Below are 22,785 nucleotides of genomic sequence, written 5' to 3' on the forward strand. Positions count from 1 at the left end.
TAATCATGGCCAGTCGCGGAAAAATTATAACATGGAAGGAGGATTACACCGAGTATGGCTTTACCAAAACAATTATTGATGGTGAATAAAGTTATCTATTATTCATAAAGCTTCAATTGATGATCTGTTTTTCTACGTTAACCTCATATTTTTTCATACTTCTTCCCAAACTAAGGGGTTGCGAGGGTAAAATGAATCGGGAAGCGCTGATATATATATATAGTGAATATATTGAAATAGTTTTACTATCAAATAATGCAAACAGTACGCAGCACGTGCTTCGCCCTAATTCTGGGCTCATCAGGCAGTACACACTCACTGCACCCACTCTGCAATCGAACCTCAGGCGTCAGCGCTAAAGTGAAGCCTCTCATGTTGCGCTAGGGTGTGTGGTTCGTTTATTTGATAGTATGTAGATCGGGGTGTGTATGTATGTATATGTATATGTGGAGATATATATATATATATATATATATATATAACTTTTGAGAATGCAACGTATAGTTTTGTCCAGGAGGAAAACAATGTTGCGTCAAATCAATGGCAACCTTTTGTAGGGTGTGTCCCTGAGACTTATTAATTGTCATCGCGAAGCAGAGCCTTACTGGAAATTTGAGGCATTTCAATTGAAATGGGAGATCAGAGGGTATAACGGTGATGCTATCAATACATTCAGAGTGTGGCACTCTGCTGTTTTTTTTGTGTAGCTGCCTTCACACAGCTTCTCTGCTGCTTTATAAACGAACGCCATATAAAGCCATCACCTTCTCAATTGTGTAATGCGTTTTTTGAACAGGTTTGATGCATGGAAGTGATCACTCGTACTGTGTTCAGTAAGTTCTCGTGAGCTGCTGTCTTGTGTGATGTTGCAATGTCTACGGCTTAATTTAATGTTAAGTAAGACCCGGCACTTAAAAGTTTCTGGCTGCACACCGGTTGTAATATGACGAAGCTGTGCGAGGTCACTTTTGAGAATGCAAGTATAGTTGTCCAGGAGAAAAGCAATCTTGCTTGAAATCAATGGCATCGTTTTGTAGAGAGTTATTACTTGTCATCGCGCAGCAGAGCTTTACTGTAAACTGGATGCATTTGAATTGAAATGGGAGATCAGAGGGTATAAAGGGGACGCGAGGAATACATTGAGTGTGGAGAAACTCTAGAGACAGCGTGTGTATTAACTTGTGGATTTTTCTGTGACTATTTCGTGGCAGTGTGACGAAGTTGCTTCGGAAGACAGCGTTAGCTGTGGAGCTCAACTCAGAGTGAAATGAGGTGAATGGGAGGGGAGATGATGACGTGACTCCCCCACCCGCCTTAACTGTCAATCCCCCACAAACACAGTCTCTCGGAATTTGCATAAGCACAGCCCTTCACGTGCAATTTTAACTTAGTTACAAAGTGATCAAAACTCTCTTTATATCCTGCGTCCTCTCATTAAACTTGTATCCCGCATTACCGTGGGCATGACAAACACCAGCGGCAGCCTGTCTATGAACTTAATTTAAACTTTAGGTTTACACCGTGCTTTGTTTCCGAAGTAGCAGCAGTCATGAATATGATTGTATATGTTAGTCGCTTCCTTCTTATTGTTTCGCTGCCTTCTCAATTGTATAATGCATGTTTTCTTCAGCGCGTTTTGGAGCTCTTCCTGGTTTTCTACATACTGCGTTGATAGTCAGTTCACGTGATTACGTGGGAGGCGTGATGATGTCACACGAAACTCCGCCCTGTAAGGAATGAGCCTGCCAAATTTCAGCCTTCCACCCACATGGGAAGTTGGAGAATTAGTGATGAGTCAGTGAGTGAGTGAGTGACAATGTCAATCATGTTACGTTATTATTAAAATGTTTCCTTTTCTTTTTCATTACTTCTTTAACACACTACTTCTCCGCTGCGAAGAACGGGTATTTTGCTATATATATATATATATATATATATATATATATATATACTGCTCACAAAAATTAAAGGAACACTTTTTTATTGGGCCTGGCATGAAATCAATTAAACCTGTCTGATAATTTTCTGGTTGGTTAAGCAGCTGAGGTCATTGTTAATCACTTTCAGCTGTATTGGTGTTCATGGACTTAACGACAGGTGCACTAAAGTGGCAACAATTAGAAAACCCTCAAAACAGGACTGGTTTTACATGTGGAGGTCATTTCAAGTTTCTCCTCTTGATCTTTTTGGCTGGTTTTCCACTCGTGCTAGTTTTGGCTTGAGTAATTTCTCTACTGGCAGTATGAGGCGATTCCTTAACCCTACAGAAGTTGCACAGGTTGTCCAACTTCTCCAGGATGGCACATCCACACATGCTGCAGCAAGAAGGTTTAATGTGTCTCCCAGCACAATCTCCAGAACATGGAGGAGATTTCAGGAGACTGGCTGTTATTCTCGGAGAGCTGGACAGGGCCGTAGAAGGTCCTCAACCCATCAGCAGGACCGATACCTGCTCCTTTGTGCAAGGCGGAACAGGCTGAGCACTGCTCGTGCCCTACAGAATGACCTCCAGAGGGCCACTGGTGTGAATGTCTCTACCCAAACAATCAGGAACAGACTTCATGAAGATGGCCTGAGGGCCCGGCGTCCTGTAGTGGGCCCTGTGCTCACTGCCCAGCACCGTGGAGCTCGACTGGCATTTGCTCAAGAACACCAGAATTGGCAAGTCCGCCACTGGCCCTGTACTTTTACAGACGAGAGCAGGTTCACCCTGAGCAGCTGTGATAGGCGTGAAAGAGTCTGGAGAAGACAAGGAGAACGATATGCTGCCTGCAACGTCGTTCAATATGACAGGTTTGGTGGTGGGTCAGTGATGGTCTGGGGAGGCATATCCATGGAGGGACGCACAGACATCTACTGCTAGAAATGGTGCTCTGACTGCCATAAGGTATCAGGATGAAATCCTTGAACCCATTGTCAGACCCTACGCTGGTGCAGTAGGTCCTGGTTTCCTCCTAATGCACGACAATGCCCGGCCTCATGTGGCAAGAGTATGCAGGCAGTACCTGGAGGATGAAGGAATTGAAACAATTGAATGGCCTTCACGATCCCCTGACTTAAACCCAATAGAACATCTGTGGGACATTATGTTTGGTCCATTAGGCGCCAGGTTGCTCCTCAGACTGTACAACAGCTCAGGGATGCCCTCATACAGATCTGGGAGGAAATGCCACAAGACACCATCCGTCGTCTCATTAGGAGCATGCCCGGCGTTGTCAAGCATGCATACAAGCTCGTGGGGCCACACAAGATACTGAAAAGCATTTTGAGTAGCAGAAATTAAGTTTTTGAAAAATGGACTAGCCTGCCACATCTTCATTTCACTCTGATTTTAGGGTGTCTACACAATTGAGCCCTCTGTAGGCAGAAAACTTTTATTTCCATTAAAAGACTTGGCATCCTTTTGTTCCTAAGACATTGCCCTGTCGTTATTTGTATAGATATCCAACTTCATATTGAGATCTGATGTATCTAATGTGTTTCTTTAAAGTGTTTTTGTGAGCAGTGTATATACATATATATATATATATATATATATATATATATATATATATATATATATATATATATATATATATATATATATATATATATAAATGACCTCCAAAGAGGGCTGAGACTTTTGATAACGTGAACCTGTCTGCAAAAAGTGGCGTCTCCTGCCCTACAAAACTCGAGCAGCCGTTGCGCGTGCATAGCTGTGCTGGCCTTTGAGATGCTGACTGCACTTCTGCCTTAAGTCAAAGTGAGCACTTTTAATTTTTTTCATCCTCCCCCTGCGCTATAGCCCAGACAAGTACAAACACGGGACCTTTTCTACACCGCGGAAAACTAATATTAAGGCGATTCACACTTTCTTTTGCACGTATACGATTATGAGGTCGTCAGCTCGGATTATGAAGACACGCACACGAGTGGAGGACTGACAGTGCCATCACAGCCGATTAATAGATGGGACGTCTCACCAGTCTACACAAGACCCACCGCGACGGTCCCCAAAAGGCGATCATAACGTCACCGAACACATCTCTCTATACTATATAAAAGAAAAAGGCAACTTTCCTTTCTTTACACCTTTTTTCCTTTTATCCCAAACCAAAGCCTTTCTCTCTTAACACTGCAGAGGACACAAAACTAATTTTCTTTAATTGCTGGTAATGCCGGTAAGGCACATTACCAGAGGCAGAAATTTGAACGTTCACATAGAAAATGTAATTTCTATACCACAGCCGTCGTGTAGCGCCTTTCAAAAGGGATCTACTACCGAGAGATGATCCATATACATTTTAGCTGCTGTTAGTACTACTTCCCTGTTCTGTTATACCGTCTTTTAAAATGTAGTTTACCCGCAGCCACTCCAGTAGTGCTCAATGTACCTGTACTTCTTAAAACGTTAATGTTTTACTGTTTAATAACTTATAGACTACGTTTTATTATTTTTCCCTTGCACTCAGTGACCAAAGCTATACACACACATATAGACACATACATATATATACACATATATATACCTGTGTGTATGTTATATATATATATATATATATATATACTATATATATATACACACACTCCTATCTACATTATATATATATATATATATATATACACACATACACACACACACACATACATACATACATACATACACACACACATATATATAATTTGTGTGTGTGTGTGTATGTATGTGTGTGTATATATGATGTAGATAGGTATGTGTATATATATATATATATATATATATATATATATATATATATATATATATATATATATATATATATATATATATATACACACACATATATATATATATATATATATATATATATATATGTATATAGATATGAAGATATGTATGTGTATATATATGAATGTATGTATGTATGTGACTTTACATGACTTTATTTTCTATAGTACCACATTCACAGCAGACACATCAAATGTAAACTCCCGATGATCAATTCAGAAATTTCTGAATTAAAGTTGCTGCTTCATGCAGTAATTACTGAGCATCTTTTTCTTGCAGTTGTATTTGCCACAGACGCTCACAGGCTAAATTTTGAGCATGTACTTCCTCCATAGAAGACATAGAAGTATAATTTTTTCTTCTCCATGTCCCTAATACTCTTCCGTACAACATGCAATTAATGATAAAAAGTGAGTGCATGAAATCAACAAATTAATGTTGGTCCGTTTTAAATTTTACATAAGTCTTAGCCGAGTGTCTAAATGTTTTATTATGCCCATTAAACATCCAAGTACATCTTACTCATTAGATATGACAGTGTGCTAAGTTTGTGATTGACCTGAGCAAAACTGAGCTGCCATTTAACAAAGACACCTGCCTTGTCACAAAACTTTGAAAATTAAGTTGGTCCAATTTGATGTAACTACTTTGTATCCTATCAGATAGAAAATGTGAAAACATTTTATTTATTTATTTTTTTTCAAATAAAAAGCCTATTTTAGAGACGCACAGTAATATCTTTTTATGCTGCAGAACTGGCTCTTAACGTAGAATGAGTAAGTGCTATGGACAAGTTGTGTGAAAAAAGAAACTGGCTGGAAGTGAAAAACTTCAGGTTCATGTGAAACGGTCACGTTCTCCCTGTATCTCAGTGGGATTTACACCAGACCTCCCAAAGACTTGCATGTTAAGTAAATCGAGGTTCCATTGGCACATCCCCATGTTAAATTAGTATCACAGCCTGGGTTGATTGCCCATGGACGTTCACTAAACGCTGCTAGGGAAACCTCCGGTCCCTGAGACCTCCTGTTACATCACAAACACGCAACACCGAGGCAGCAATTGAACCGATGACCAAAGCTTTATCCAGTATGTATGGATTAGGATCGCTGTCAAAAACAACATTTTTCCACCTTTGTGGTGCATGCGTAGTAACAAAAATCAGTTGTTTCTTCTTCGACAGAGAATGCCTTGTGCGTCCTTTGACGTATTTTTGACAGTTTATTCATGCTTGAGAATATGTACTCGCAATTTTCAGAAGCAAGCATATCTTTCAGAAGCGCAAGAGTAATTGACACGTGTGAAATTTTAATTTGACTTCAATTATTACGGGTTATTTTTGACAGCGATCTTTACTCCATACATGATGGTACAGACCTTGTGTGAAATCAAAAGGTGAAATGGTGCATAAAGACATGCAAGAGATTAAAAACAATCATGCCTTGATTCACCTGCATGAGATTAAAAGGCGCACACAAGACTTTGTGACTCCTCACTCTACTTTCTCTTTGACCTCGTCACTTTGTGTGCACAGATAATCCCGACATTGTGAAGATTTGCTGTATTTTCAAGGGTCACTTTTGTTTGAAGGCTGTTGTTCATCTGCTTCTTTTAAGCAACTACTCCAATGGTATCCAACTGCAGACCTACCTGCCTCTGCTCCATTGATGAGCTAATAACACTGTATACATTCGATAACATTTTGTTGCCCTTCCATTACATGTCAGTCATGTTTTGTGAGACGTTCAGTCATTTTCATCTTTCTCAACTCACCCAGTTCAAAGCATGTTGTTCTCACAAAACCTCCTTACGCTAAATATGGTTAAGGTTAGTGTTGTTTGAGGATGACCTGACTCTGGAGTATTAATGACAACTATCAAGTAGGCATGTTGTATAGTTCTGAGAGCCAGAGCCAGACCCTTGGAGTCTTTGCTGTTTAAATCATGTGATGTAAAAATGCAATCTGATTGGCTGTTCAGTGGAGTTCGCTAATCACATTGCTCCTGAGGGCTCCAGCTTGTCCCATCACAGTTCATGAGTCATAAGCTCTTCATTCTATGCAGATTTGCTGTCAGCAATAAATGTAGAAATATCCCGGGACAGAAAGCACATAGCCTACAGTACAATTGTACATATAGCATCTAGAATGTTTCACTTAGATACAAATGTATGTATGTTTTTATTGTGAGCACTCCAACTTTCATTTTTGGTTAATCAGACAGCAGTTCGGCAAATTTATTTGACAGATGAAATTCTAATTAAACTAATTGGTTGGTGGCACTTTCCTGGGCAACTATTTCCCTATTATTAGTGAAGGCCAGTGATTCGTGGAAAATTAAATTTGATGTGAAGCGTGCTGTTTTGCTTCCAATAAAAAGCACTGTAAATTTCAGAAAAGTATTGCGACTAATGAACTTTGTGCCGTTTACCCAGGATGAGAGTTGTTTATTATGTACAATCATGGCCAAAAATATTGGCACCCCTACATTTCTCCCAGAAAACTGTTGTAATTACAAATGCTTTGGTATAGAGTCAAATCTGATCTCATTCTGCACAGGTCAGGTCAGGTTGGGGAGCCTACACTGGTACAGCACATTGCCACACCCGCCACGCTATGAAACGGCTTGGAATTCAGGTTGGAAACCCTCCCAGGCAGACACGTGGTCCAGTCCCAGCATTAGGAAATGACCATCTATTTGGTGTTTCATGGGCGTCCCTTTGGCCTGGGCCAGCCACTCGGGTCCCCAACAATAAGCCAGATCACTCTCGGGTAATCGCGCCACATGGCCGTAGTGCCGTAACTGATGCTCCCTCACAATACAGGTAATGTGCCTCAATCGGGGGGACTCCATAAGCAACTGCTCATTCGACGCAAAGTCAAACCAGCGGTATTCTGCACAGCACTCCAGAAATGGACTGGACAAACTTATTGGAACTTAATATCTGGTAGCACACCTTTTGAAAACAATAACTGAAATCAATTATTTTCTTTAAGAGTTTCTTACACCTCTCTAACTGGAATTTTGGAGAACACTCTTCTTTTGCTAGCTGTTCAAGGTCTCTCATATTTTAAGGGTGCCTTCTCCCAACTGATGTTCTAGGATCTCTCCACAGGTTTTCTATGGAAGTTAGATCTGGACTCATTGAGGTGCAAAGACACCTCAAGATATCTGTGAACCTCCACCATGTTTGACCGTAGAGACTGTGTTCTTTTGTTTGGAGGCCTCATTTTGTTTTCTGCTAATGGTACAATGATGTGCTTTACCAAAAAGCTCATGTGTCCACAGGCCATTCCCCTTGGGAGGATGTTGGCTTCTTCAGGTAAAAATTGGCTTTTACCAACAACGACTTTTTTAAGTCTCTGTGTCAGCAGTGGAGTCCTTCTGGGTCTCCTACCATAATGTCCCATTTCATTCACATGACAATGGATCATGTAAGCTTGTGACACTGTTGTACCCTGTGTCTGCAGCTCAGCTTGAATTTTTTTGGAAGTTGGTTGAGGTTCTTTATCAACCATTTGAACCGTCCTGTATTCCAGCCTTCCACCAGATTTTCAGGGAGGTAATCTACAGTGCCAATGGCTGTAATCTTCTTAATGACGTTAAGAAACATTAACAACAACAACAATATTTATTTCTATAGCACTTTTTCATACAAATGATGTAGCTCAAAGTGCTTTAGATAATGAAGAGAGAGATACAAGACACAGAAAACAGAGTTAGGGAACAATAATTAATGTAGAATAAATGTAAAGTCCAATGGCCAGGGAGGACAGATAAAACAAAAACTCCAGACGGCTGTAGAAAAAAAAATAAAATCTGCAGGGGTTCTGAGGCCACGAGATCACCCAGACCCCTCTAGGCATTCTACGTAACATCAATGACTTCAATCAGTCCTCATTGTATCCAGGGTTCACATGGAACAATTTGATGATGACGGTTATGTGGACTTCTGGCCTTTAATCCATTAATGTAGGAACATCACAGTGCTTTGATCCGGTGGTGGGGGCGCAGGTCAGCACCACAGAAAACCGGAAAAAGAGCAGAAGAGAAAGTAGGGGCTAGTATGGATTACGGAGCCACCAGGAATGATGATGATAATTCAATGCATATACATATTAAGATCTCTGGAGATGGGCTTGAATCCTTGAGGTTGTCCATGCTTTTCCACAATTTCGGTTCTCAAGTCCTCGGATGATTCCTTGCTTTTCTTTCTTTTCTCCATGCTCAGGGTGATAACACGGTCACAAACATTCATCAACGTTTCTCCAGTTAAACTGGTGGCAAGTAGGCTTTCTCCATTGGCAACATCTGCTACTTTCCACAGGGGAGTTTAAACACAAATTAAAAGAGCATCACATGACTGAAATCGTATTATGTTTTAACAATTTTGAAAAGATGCCAATATTTCTATTTGGAGTGACATCAGATTTGACTTTGTTCTCTGCTTTTTTGTGTTGCTTGCATATAAACAAAGGAAAACAAAACAACACATGAATACCAAAGCATTCTCTGAAAGTAGTGCAGGGGTGCAAATATTTTTAGCCTTGGCATGAAAACATGGTACTTCCTCAATATTTTAATCTCATGTGCTGCATCACTGTGTCAGTGCTGACACGTGGACTACAATTCCCATCAGTCAGCAGTGCTCCAGGAGGTGAACTTTACCAGCACACACAGTTTTAAAACCTTTTTTCCTTTTAAAGGGTTTTTTTTTTTTTTTGCATTTTTCCTTGCCTGCACAGGAGCAAAAGTTGCTGGGTATTTGGAGGTGCTCTTGAAAAAGTTACTTGTATGTGTACTTGTTCTTGTTATCTGTATTTGAACTAGCATTGAGGAGGCATGGTAGAAAGCAGCAGTTACTGATATCGGCATCTCCTAACCACACGGTAGCAATAAATAGTCAATAAGTAATTGAAACACTGATTCCTTAGTTTTTAAAAAAAAATAAACAGGCCATGGCTGACATCAAAGGTATAAAGGCTCAAGTGGCGCTTAGGTAAGCGTCCAGCGTGAAGACACCCGATCAGGAACAAGGAGCTCCAGGAGCATGTAAGATAGTAAGAAATTAACAAGCAGCAGATATTCACTAAGCAAGATTTATTTATTTATTTATTTATTTATTTTAGGATGAACAGTTCTTAGCTATCCGGAGGAGGAACAGTTAAGCGGGCAACAGCATAAGGGTTCATTAATATGGGGGAATACAAACAGTGCGAGTGGAGAGCTTTAAAGTAGGGAATAAGAGGACCGTAAAGTTAGAAAAACAGACAGAGAAAAGTTAAGTTAACCTCATAGAAGGACAAACAGCAGTTATTTGAGTGGAGGATTATTACAGGAGTTTAAGGGGACAGGAGGCGTAAAATAGCTGTAGCAGTTCTATAATCTTATTTTCTTTGTCTTAAATTGTTTAATTTTACCATTTAAGTTAAATCATTTTATTTTAATTAAAAGTTAAAATAAAATTTTAATTTTAATTAAAAAAAGAGAGTTAAGGAAGTTTTAGTAATCCTAAATCAAATGTTAATAGTGAGGCAAGTGCGATGCAAGTCCTGTTGGATGTTGGACTTTTTAGATGACAGCTTAGAAGAGCCAGTTGTCTATGAGGACTTACATCTGCAGGAGATGCCAACTGATCCAGCACCTCAAGTTCAGGGTCACTGAACTGGAGGAGGAGTTGGCCGGCCTGCGTTGCAGTAGAGATTTGGCGGACCTGACCCAGGTGTCCTTTAGAGAGATAATATGCACCCCTAAGGTAACACAGGAGAAGATTCCAGACCAGACAGGTAGAGATAGGTGGGTCATAAACACAAGGAGTAAGGTAAAGGATGCACACTGTCCGGGGGCATCAACCCCAGGTTTTCAGGTCCTAGCGGAGCAGGATGATGTCTGTAATGATTCTGAGGTGGTAGGCAACAGGCCACCTCAAAACCAGTTCCCAGAAAGAGAGAGGTAGTGATAGTTGGGAAGTCAGCCATTAGGGGGATTGAAGCACAGGTGTTCTCCAGAGACAGTCTCGCACAGTATGTTGCCTTCCTGGTGCACAAGTGGGAGACCTCCTTGGAGTGGTGGATAGGCTCTGGGCCAGAGTGGAGGTGGATCCAGTTATCATCATTGTTGGAACAAATAACATACATAAGGATAGTCTGTCAGTTCTGCAATCCAATTTCAAAGGGTTAGGTGCCAAGCTGAGGAGCAAAACTAATAAGAGAGTCTTCTCTGAAGTTCTGCCTGTGCCACGCGCCAGTCCAGGTAAGATTAAGATCAGAAGACTTAATGCGTGGCTCAAATCTTGGTGCAGGGTAGAAGGGTACAGCTTTATGGGACATTGGTATTTCTTTTGGAACAGGTGGGACCTGTCCCGCCACGACGGGTTACATCTGATCTGGAGGGGCACCAATGTATTGGGGAGGCGTATCAGTAGGCTAGTCGGATTGTTTAAACTAGAGAATGGGGGGATATGGAGTTTAGGACAGGCCAGGTTTACAACTATACATGTGGAAACAAAAATTCGTAGTAATGTAAATTCTCACCCAACATTTAAATGTAGGAGGAGTGGTGGCTCTGAGGCTAGGGATCTGCACTGGCAATCAGAAGGTTGCCGGTTTGAATCCCGTAAATGCCAAAGGGGACTGCTCTGTTGGGCCCTTGAGCAAGGCCCTTAACCTGCAATTGCTGAGTGCTTTGATTAGTGAGAAAAGCGCTATATAAATGCAAAGAATTATGATTATTACTATTAAAAATAGCTTGACTTGATGCTAGAAGTATCAGAAATAAGGTAAGTGAGTTGGAGTTGTATGTAGCAGAGCATAATTATGATATTATAGCAATAATGGAAACCTGGCTAAATAACAAAGATGGGGATGAGTGTAACATAGATGGATACACATTTTTTAGGAACAATAGACAGAACAGAAAAGGAGGTGGGGTCCTGTTTATGACAAACAGAATTTAAATGTAAGACCTTTTCAGTTGGATGATGAGCCCCATCTTGGAGAGGACATGTGGATTCACCTGGAAAATCTTAGGGAAAAAGGTCTTATTTTAGGAGTGTGTTATAGACCACCCAATTCAGACAGTAATTTCAACACAGCTAGTTTTCAGGGGGCTATTATAGTCATGGGGAACTTTAATTATCCAAGTATTAACTGGGATAACCTTGCAGATGGAGGAGCACAAGAGTTTTTAGAAGTAATCAGTGACTGTTTTTTAACACAGCATGTTAAAGCACCAACACGGGGTAAAGTTCGTCTGGATTTAGTATTTTGTAATAATCAGGACAGAATTGAGGGGGTAGAGGTGATTGAAACACTAGGGTCAAGTGACAATAATGTAATACAATTCTCAGTATTTTGTAAGAGTGCTGATGCAAAGACTAAAATTATTAAGTTCAACTTTTTGGGAGGGCAAATTTTGAGCAGATGTGGCAAAGCCTAAGTAGGATAGAGTGGGATAAGCGTTTAAGTGCTGGGACAGTCAAGGAGCAGTGGAACAGGTTTAAAAATGTTTTACGTGTAATGCAGGACAGATACCTACCTAAAATTGGAATTAATAGGAAATTAAAAAAAAAAAACTCTAAGTGGGTTAATAAAGAGTTAAAAAAGAAGCTACAAAGGAAAAAACTGCTTTATAAGGCATATAAGACTAATGACTCCAAAGTGAATCGTAGGGTGTGTGAGAACATGAGAGCAACCATATCAGGGAGGCTACGAGACAGTTGGAGAGGAATATAGAAAATAAAGTGTAAGAAGACCCAAAGAGATTCTTTCAGTATTTTAGTTGTAAAAGAACAGTCAAGGAGGAGGCGGAGTGTATCAGGAATAGTTAAGAGGAATTAAAAGATACAGAAAATGAAATAGCGGACACTCTAAACTCATATTTTTCTGAGGTTTTCACAAGTGAGCAAGTGGATAACCTCCCTGCAGTAAAATTGACTACTAAGGAGGTACTGAGGGATTTAAAAACTGTAGAGGGAGAAGAGCTGCTGAAATCAATCAAATAGGCAGTACCAGATAATATTTTCCCTTGAGGTCTTAAGTAATATAGTTAGTATAGATATAAACCCTTGACACCTCCTTTTAGGAAGTTACTGTGCACTGGAGAGATTCCGTGGAACTAGAAAATGGTAAATATTATCCTGTTATATAAAAAGTGTGACAGGGCAGATCCAAGTAACTATAGACCAGTAAGCTTAACATGAATCACAGAAAAAATAATGGAAGGAATTATTAAGGACAAGATTGAGCAACACCTGGCAAGGACAGGAGATATTCTGAACAGTCAGCATGGGTTCAGGAGAGGGAGGTCGTGTTTTACTAACACGCTGGAATTCTATGAGGAGGCAACAAAAGCATACAATCAAAGTGGAGCAGATGATATTATTTATGTGGACTTTCAGAAAGCATTTGATAAGGTGCCACATGGGAGGTTGGACATCAAACTAAAATAATTGGGAGTTTAGGATGATGTTTGTAGATGGGTGCAGAATTGGCTCAATTGCAGGAAGCAGAGGAACCTCATCAGAATTGGCCGACGTTAAGAGTGGTGACCAGCAGGGGTTAGTGCCAGAGCCGCTGCTATTTTTAATATTTATAAATGATTTCGATAGGAATACAAGTAAACACGCTAGTTAAGTTTGCAGATGATACCAAGATAGGTGGATTGCCAGATGATTTGGAATCTGTTAAATCATCACAGAAGGATTTGGATAGCATACAGACTTGGGCAGATGAAATTTTATGTCAGCAAATATAAAGTATTACAAATAGGAAATAAAAATGTGATGTTTGAATACACAATGGGCGGTCAGAAAATCGAGAGTACACTTTATAAGAAGGATTTAGGAGTCGTAGTGAACTCTAAGCTATCGGCTCTCAGACAGAGTTGTTTAGAAGCCATTAAGAAGGCTAACAGAATGTCAGGTTATATAGCGCCTTGATGTGTGGAGTACAAGTCACAGGAGGTTCTGCTCAAGCTTTATAACACACTGGTGAGGCCTCATCTGGAGTCCTGTGTGCAGTTTTGGTCCCCAAACTACAAAAAGGATGTAACGGCTCTGGGCAAAGTCCAGAGAAGAGCAACTAGGCCAATTCCAGGGCTACAGTGGATGAATTATGAGGAAAGATGAAAAGAGCTGAGCCTTTTCAATTTAAGAAAAAGAGGGCTAAGAGGTGACAAGATCGAGACTGTGAATTTAAAATGAGTTCATCAAGAACATGGGGACACAGTTAGAAACTTGTTAATGGTAAATTTTTCACAAACATTAAGAAGTTTTTCTTTATACAGAACCATTGACATTTAGAATAAGCTATCAAGTAGTGTGGTAGACAGTAAGACTTTCAAAACTCGACTTGATGGATTTTTAGAAGAATTAAGTGGTTAGGACTGGTGAGCTTTGTTGGGCTGAATGGCCTGTTCTTGTCTAGATTGTTCTAATATTATAATTTGTTTTTCTACAGCTTTACAAGACAATGGCAGCTTCTTCTTATCATTGCCTCATAACTCTCTTCATTATGAAACACAACAGAAAGCAAATGACGAAAATATGAAGAAAGTGACATCTGGATCAGAGGGTGTTGTGAGACCAGCTTCTTTGCAGGATAATTCACTGCTTTTTATGAAACTAACAACGGTAGGTGTGATCAACACCCAACCTGAAATGAACAATACAAAAGACTCTGCCACTGTCCACCAGGAGCAGAGGAAAAGTTCTGAAAATGAACCTAATTCCAAGAATGGCAGTCAGAGTCAAGCACAACAAAAAATGTTTCAGTGTTCTGAATGTGGCAAACGGTTCACACGAATAAGCCATCTTCATAATCATACTCGAATTCACACCGGAGAGAAGCCATATTGCTGTTCGGAATGCGGCAGACGATTCATCACCAGTAGCAGTCTTCAGTACCACAGAAGAACTCACACTGGAGAGAAGCCATTTTGCTGTCCCGAATGTGGCAAACAATTCATTACCAGCAGCAATCTCCAAATACACGCACAGATTCACAATGGAGAAAAGCCATATTGTTGTACCGAGTGTGGAACTGGATTCATGTGCAAGAGCAGCCTTCAGAAACACAGACGAATTCACACGGGAGAGAAGCCATATTCTTGTTTTGAGTGTGGCAAACTCTTTTCTTATAAAAGTACTCTTCAGACCCACATAATGATTCATACTGGAGAGAAACCATTTTGTTGTTTTGAATGTGGAAAGGGATTCACCTTCAAGAGCTGCCTTCAGAAGCACGGAAGAGTTCACACAAAAGGGAAGCGTTGATAGGAGTGATGCAGGTGCTACATCAAGCCTTCAGTCAAAGTAAAGGAGTACAAATGTCATGACCAAAGAGTGAGGACCACCACGAAAAATGTGGAAAACTTTAAACCGGAGCAAAGCAACATGTTTGTAAAGACTACATCTGCAGAATGAAAACTATCTTCAGGAGTTCCTTAATTCAACAAGATTCCAGGTATGAACCAACTAGTAACTGATGTTCTGTGGTAAAGCCTTGCAGTCCTATACTTGGCCATAGGCTGGACAGCATAAAGCACGAAAATTGATGTATGAACATCAACTAATGCACTGATCCTTGTATATTCCAAGACTTTACATTCTGAGATCTAAAATGAACGTATGGGTCTGATTGAAATGGATTTAGCATACAGATCGGTAATCAGTAGATTTTAATTGTACCTGGTATATCCCAAAGTTCAGCACGTACAGAAGGTAATAAACCAAAAAAGAGCTGAAATCATAAAGTGTGGTCAACAATACAGAAGAAATGAAGGTGTGAAAGACTCGCTCATGTTATCTCCAGTTCACGACAATCCAGCTCGCTAGGCAGCAGAAACGAAAAGACGATGGGCAAGGCCACAACTACAGTTGGATATATGCTGCCCTCCCACTCCAGCACCCCGAACATCAGGAGCTTAGCTTTGTGTCGCTTCCAATTTGAGGGTTGAGGGCGTCCCCAATCCCTGGGACCAAAACGTATTTGCAGTAGAACTTTAATGCGATGTACCCATATTTAGAGTTCTCACGCATGTAATATTTTTTGGATGCTGACTTAGAAAAATAAAAATAAAAAGCTCAGGCCTGAACAAGCACACGTCTTTTAAGGCTACATTCATTGTGCATTGAAAAGTGATCCTCTTATGTTTTCTGAATTTTCAAGTTCACAAAAGGACCAGAAAAGAATTCAGTATTATTTATAAAGTCTTTACGTAAAATATGTAGAGTTCATATTCTGCATGTCAACGTGATAGTGAATAAATATCCCATAATTCCTTAAATTGAAGCAGAGAAAATTTCATAACCAATAAGATCATAAGAGTACCCAGCATACAAAAGAATTTCAGAGAGAATGCGACGTTGTAGGTAGGTGGATGCTGGTTGCTGTGGTACCTCACATGTATAAGCACGGGATGACTGTCCTGTCTGTCAGCTGATGGTTTCAAGAAAGAAAACTGGAAAACGGAGAATCCTCAGTAGTGTTTTGAGTGCCGGTATTGCTGCCAGATCTGCTTGCAGAAACCTGCGAACACGAGACGGGACAAGACTGGGGTGGAGGGTTTGGGTGCAAAATAGTCTTTTGGAATGTGGTGTCATTTATTCTGAAGATATTTGATTCTATGCCACTTTTTTTGCTATCTGCACTAAAAAGATCTCAGATAAAATATTGGTGGCACAGATGATTGAAAAACGTAGAATTGAGTTTCTATTTTGGATTTTGTAAATCAAATATATGGTTGTACACCTCATGCTGTCACTGGGCTTTAGGCTCCTGCGCACTTGTGATTAACAACATGATGGTGTTCATGAAAGAAAATAACAGCGCTATAAGAATTTCCTCAATGAAATGGAACAAAGCTGGAGCCGTTTGTAAATAGTAATCCAAAAAATACAAACAGAGAAACCAACAAACAAAAAAAAAAAACCCTAAAGACGGTAAACCCAGACCTGTACTGAGTACCATTTCCTTCATTTAACACTTTCTCCAAACCACCCATCTGGGCGGCCCCTAAAAAACACTACATGGGAGTCCTACCGTATTTCTAGCTGGCCTGCCTCTCCACTCAAGTCACAAATTACACTTTTTTTGGAGACCAAACTAAATTAAGTTGGTGGTCAGTTTGTTGCAACTGGCAGCAAAAACTGCTGTGTCCTTAACATAATAAATGAGACATTTTGAAATTGCAGTGTGTCTTTTGACTTGTTTCTTTTCAAACATTGCATACCGTTCTGGGGCTGGTAGGTCATTTTCGTTGATAAGCTCGTGGCCAGTTTGTAAGTGGAGAGGTGGACAGGGAGGACAACAGGAGAAGAAGCCTCTGCTGGTGATACTCTATTCACCTGCCGTGATCTGCTCCGGTGATGACACTCGTCACGGTTCACCAGCTCCCCTTCTGCTTATGATTTAAAAAGGGATGTTGTCTTTGGAAGGCCTTGTTTAGTAAATCATTTCTTGGCGAGATTTTGAGCACCACTTAGGTATTTTCTTTTACTTATAATAATAGAAGTCTTTGTTGTGAAATAATTTTAGCATTTATTAAGGCTTATCATGTTTATCCGTCTTTTTCTTGTGACATTGTGATGATAAGACCGTAGCTTCTCTCTGTTTTGTGTGTCTTGATAATACACTCTCTGTCTTTCTCTTTATATGTATACACTCAAACTGGCCACTTTATTAGGTACCCCTTGCTGGTATTGGGTTGGACCCCCTTTTTGCCTTCAGAATTGCCATATTTCTTTTTGGTGTTGATTCAGCAAGGTGCTGGAAAGATTTCTCGGGGATTTTAGTCCATATTGACATGATAGCATCACACAGTTGCTGCAGATGTGTTGGCTGCTCATCCATGATGCGAATCACTCAATCAGTCCATCAGGTGCTCCTTGTAGAACTGTTTGTACTTATAAGTACAATCATCCATCCATCATCCAACCCGCTATATCCTAACTACAGGGTCACGGAGGTCTGCTGGAGCCAATCCCAGCCAACACTGGGAGCAAGGCAGGAAACAAACCCTGGGCAGGGTGCCAGCCCACCGAAGATAAAGTAAACAACTTGAGTTAAATTTAATTTGAATCTAAGCAGGTGAAGCCACGCAGATGATGGATGAGTTGGCATGGGGCCGCAGTAAGTACCTCACTGTAAACTTGCACTACAGTTATAATTTTGCACAACCTGCTTGCTTGGTTTAGGTCTTACTTATCAAATTCATTCAAGATTGTACAGAAATGTGCTGACAGTACTCCATCATTATACACAGAAGTGAGATATGGCAGGCATGTCACACACGCAGCCCCCGGGCCGATGACAGATTCTAGTTAGCACTAAACTTGTACAAAATGATTACTATCGTTTGTGATTGAATCATTCTGCATCTTCGCCGTTACTTATTGGCTTTTCTTACTTTTGCCTTTTGACAAAAGCACGTTTTCCCATTGACAAAACGGTACCGGAAACGTCATCTGCTAGTATAGTTGCAGCCGCGAAGTCACAACTGAAGTGCTAGGCTGCGGTCGAGAGAACTGCCAGCAACGGAGACTCACCCAGTGAAGGGCTACAGCAAAAAGGCTGCCCCCTTCACTGAGGACACTTTTCAGAACGCTAGGCGGGCGGGGCTTTGCAACGGCGCAGAGAGAGGAGAGAAGACCGCGGTGACAGTATTACAACCAAGTATTTTTATGTTTCTGACTGTTTCCCCATATGACACGAGTCCACAGAAATTGTGTTACTATTAATTACATTCAGCAGCAGATACTTTCATTACAACGAAGTGACCTTGAAATGCTTGAATGAATCATCCACAGAGCTGTTAGTTCTGTGGTCACAGCTCATTTGTGGACATTTGCACAACGATCCCCAAACAGAAACACCGTAAAAAAATGTTCTTTCTTCGAACTTTCCTCGTACTGTTTTTTTTTTGCTGTTTTTGTTTTGTGTGGTTTTAAGTGATCCATTTTCCTTATTGCTCGTCAACATTTGAAAAATATCCATTGGAATTTAACTCATTGTCATACCTTTTATAGAAACGGCATACTTGTTATATACAAAAAAGAAGAAAAATCTCGGGTTGCAAACGTATGCGAACTGCTGCATATGAAGACGCCGAAAAAGTTGTTTTTATGTGGTTGCAGTGATGCTTGTTCAAGAAACATTCCTATTAATGCGGCACTCATTCAAGAAAATCTGAGGTTTTTAAACTCTCTTGGGACCCGGACAGACAATCTCACACGCGGCAATAGCGCTTCGGGATGCACTTCGGCGTGTCATTCCCGTTGGGTGGGGGGATCCCAAAAGAGTTCAGAAACCTCACAATATGAAGAAGAAGAAAAGGATGATTTGGCTTCTGATTGATAACTGTGCTGACCACAACATGTGTCCGCATTTAGATAATGTTCACGTTGAATTCCTCCCACCCAATTGCACGGCAGTGCTTCAACCATTGGATTTGGGCATCAATAATAATATCGCAAGGAAATGCTGAGAAAAATTCTCATCAACATAACTTGTAGACAGGAGAAGATTAAACTAACGCGAAAGAAGCTATTGAAGTTGCTTCCATTTCCAACATCCTATCTTTGTGATGCACGTTTACTGCAGTGACAGCAACCAAAACGAGATTATGGAGTAGACTGATCGTGTGTCACTGTCTTCCATCGTCCCCCGATGGGATCGTCTGGTTGCAGGAAAACAAGCTCAGGGCTCTCACTGATTCTGCATTATGGTAAGCTGTATAATTTCTATTACTAAATTATAATAATAATAGAAATGCAATGTTAAGTGTGTATAAAACTGCCCTACAAACCCGCCCATAATCGCCCCATAAACTCCAACCTCCAGCAACCCACCAGTTCCTGGAAAAATTTGCTTCTAGTAAAGCGGTCCTTCCACTACATAGTACGGCACGACACGGTTCCGTTCCGCTCACTTTTGGGGGGTTTTCCACTGGGAACAGTACCTGGTACCTGGTCCTTTTTTTAGTACCACCTCAGCCGAGGTTCCAAACGCGCCGAACCATCACCAAAACGTGACGTGTAAACTCTGCTGGTCACTGATTGGCCGGAGAAAATCGTCATTACTGCATCACTGAACTTGCGACACGAGACACAACAGACCCGCTAGATTTTTAGCACAGCCAGCGAAGGTTCGGACGCACCATTTTGTTTTAACGGTCTATTGAGGAAGTACAGACGTTCCTCTCGTTGGTAGCCGAGGAGCGGATCCAGCAAGAGCTGGATGGGGCGACGCGGAATGAAAAAGTTTTTCAGGAGGTCGCTTGTGGCGCGTTTACGATGATGTCACGGCAGTAGAGGCGGCGCAACTATAACGACACATGAATAATCCCGCTCACTCTAAAGCGGTACTAAACCGCAGTCGAAACGCAAACTGAGCCGAACCAATGTGAGCTGTACTGAACCGTGCTGTGCCGTACTATGCAGTGGAAAAGCGCCTAAAAAAGGTTGCGGACCACTGGGCTACACTACTGGCTGGGCTGCTGAGACTGGCCACTGGACAGAACTGACCATCACGAGTAGTAATAGCTCGCATATCTTCACGTTTTTGTGCTCTAATTTTAATGTAATTTTGTGCTAGTATTGTAACGAACAGTTAGTGCAGACTACAGCTGAAGATCTGAAGTGGACGCGAGAGGTTGGTGAGTTGTTTATTAACAGATTTTTGTGATTTTGAGTTTGCAAAATTAGTAGTGTAGGTCAGGGGGCTTTTTGCATATCAGCTAATTTTACAATATAAACTTTGAAGTAAACTTAGTAAAATAAAATTAGATTTTTGGAAGATTTGTTTTCCAACTTGTGCTGAGCAATGAATTCAGTGAGCGTTTTCGCGATTTCAGTTCACACGAACAGGACTTTGCGCTGTTCTCTTACATAATGCACCTGAGAATATCAAAATGGATTTCATTGAACTGCAGTCAGATTCTATTCTGAAGGCAAAATACAACGAAGTTGGTGTGCCAGGCTTGTCTGCTTACCTGCCACCCTCGTATGTGCGGATCCATAAGTTGGCATCGAGAGTTCTGTCTATGTTCGGAAACACTTACCTTTGTGAGAAATTGTTTTCATTACTGAAAGCTACCAAAACCCCACATCGCTCAAGACTTAATGTCGAGCACCTTTCATCCCTCATAAAAGTTGCAGCTGCACAAGATTGTAAGCCTGAGATTGACGAACTGGTTACTAACAAGAGATGCCAAGTGTCGGGACAAAAGAAATAAATCTCACACTGTAAGACTCCTATATAAGGATCTATAGCTAAGAGGCTAAAACTCTAATTGTACACTGTTGTACGGAGATTGTAAGGAAATAAATTGCTTTTCTTTAAACTTTAAGTGTTACATTTTTTTTAAAAGTGTTCAGTATTGGAAAGAAAGCTACAGTAACTTTGTATAATAGTATAATAGTATTTGTTACAGTGCGGCCCGCTGACGCACGTATGGCAGTCGAAGCGGCCCACCAATGGTAGTGAGTTTGACATGCCTGTACGAGGAAGTATTTCAAAGCGCAAAGAACCCACCCAAGAATGAAATGGTGCTTGGTTACGCAATGGTTCTATGAGGAACCACACAACCTAGTAAAGGACCATAAAGTTGCTATTAAACAACCAGCAATTTTAACAGTGTAGGGCTGCCGACTTTATTCTCGCCATTTCCACTTTAATCTTGATGCTTATGTTGACTTTTTTCTCGTAGTTTATTTTGTCATTAAAGTAGAACATCATAAACTTCATCTTAAAATCAATGTTTAATGGATTTTCTCAAGCCCCATCATAACTAATGTAGCACTTTAAATAATTTGTATGGCGTGTTCCCTGACCCAGTTGTTAATCGCTATGTTCTTCTTAAACAGACTTCCTGTTGCACTGAGAGGAGCCGCAGGCAGTGATCGCCTCATTCACTTTATGATATTCCTGCTCTCTGAACATTTAGAACGCTAAGATAAATACTTGATATCATTTTGATGATGAGATGCATTAAACCATGTATTAAATATGTGGGGGCATGATGACGTGGAGGTTGCGCTGCTACCTCGCAACAAGGAGGTCCCAGGTGTACATTCAGTGTAGAAAACATTTATGGCAGGTGTGACAAGGCTGCAAAAAGCTACATTTAGGAATTGGTATCGCACTGGGTTGGGTACGTTTGACCGAGACATTGAATTCTGTGTTCGTGTCTCTGACCAACAGCTCACGAACCCAACATTTACACAATATTTCAGTTAAACCACATACACCCAGCTTTTTGGAGCCTTGTCACACCTGCCATAAAGGTCCTCTACCCTGAACATACACTTGAGGACTCCTTAGGGAGCAATACTACCGTCACGCCACCGTGAACCCCTCCCATGTTAAATACACGCTTTAATGCATTTCATCATGAACATGATATCAAGTATTTATCTTAGCATTCTAAATGTTCAGAGAGCAGGGATATTATGAAATTAATGTATTCTGTGTGGCAATCAGTGCCTGCGGCTCCTCTCAGTGCAAGAGGAAGTCCGTTTGAGAAGCACATAGAGATTAACAACTGGGCCAGGGAACACTTAATACAAAGCATTTAATCTGCTACATTAGTTAGGAACACAATACAAAGCATTTAATCTGCTACATTGGTTATGACGGGGTTTGAGAAAATCTAGTAAATTAAACATTGATTTTAAAGTGAAGTTTACCACATGGCAAAGTTAGAGAGAGAAAAAACAAGGGTTTAAAATGGAAATGTCAATTTTAATCTTGATATAAACGGTGAGAATAAATTGGAAATGTCGACTTAAATCTCGACAGATCCTTTTTTTTTTTCTTCACTGTGTCCGTATTTATTTTTCTTTTCCATGGCCGTAATACACTTCCGTATATTTCTGTTTGAGATCGCCGCCGCCGCCTTCTCCTCCTCTTCGGCTTTACAGAGTTCAGCGATCCCACGAGCACATTGAATCAATTATACAGGTACTGCAATGACTGAATGTTAATCCGCGGAGATGTTTCCTGGCGCTTTGAAATACAGATAATTACTACTTATTAC

The 22,785-nt window shown here is 40.6% G+C and overlaps 1 protein-coding gene across 3 annotated transcripts in view; it reads left to right on the top strand.

Annotated features, from left to right (window-relative positions):
* Positions 1 to 16,941, top strand: part of LOC120533435 (zinc finger protein 773-like) — a 36,503-nt gene extending 19,562 nt beyond the window's left edge. For all 3 annotated transcript variants that reach the window (XM_039760325.1, XM_039760326.1, XM_039760327.1), the window contains one exon: positions 14,208 to 16,941. In XM_039760325.1, the coding sequence (XP_039616259.1) occupies positions 14,208 to 15,022 (815 nt within the window). In that variant the 3' untranslated portion in view covers positions 15,023 to 16,941. The remainder of the gene's footprint in view (positions 1 to 14,207) is intronic.
* The last annotated feature ends 5,844 nt before the right edge of the window (positions 16,942 to 22,785 follow it).

This window comes from Polypterus senegalus, chromosome 8 (assembly GCF_016835505.1).
Source record: "Polypterus senegalus isolate Bchr_013 chromosome 8, ASM1683550v1, whole genome shotgun sequence".
Lineage (NCBI taxonomy): Eukaryota > Metazoa > Chordata > Cladistia > Polypteriformes > Polypteridae > Polypterus > Polypterus senegalus.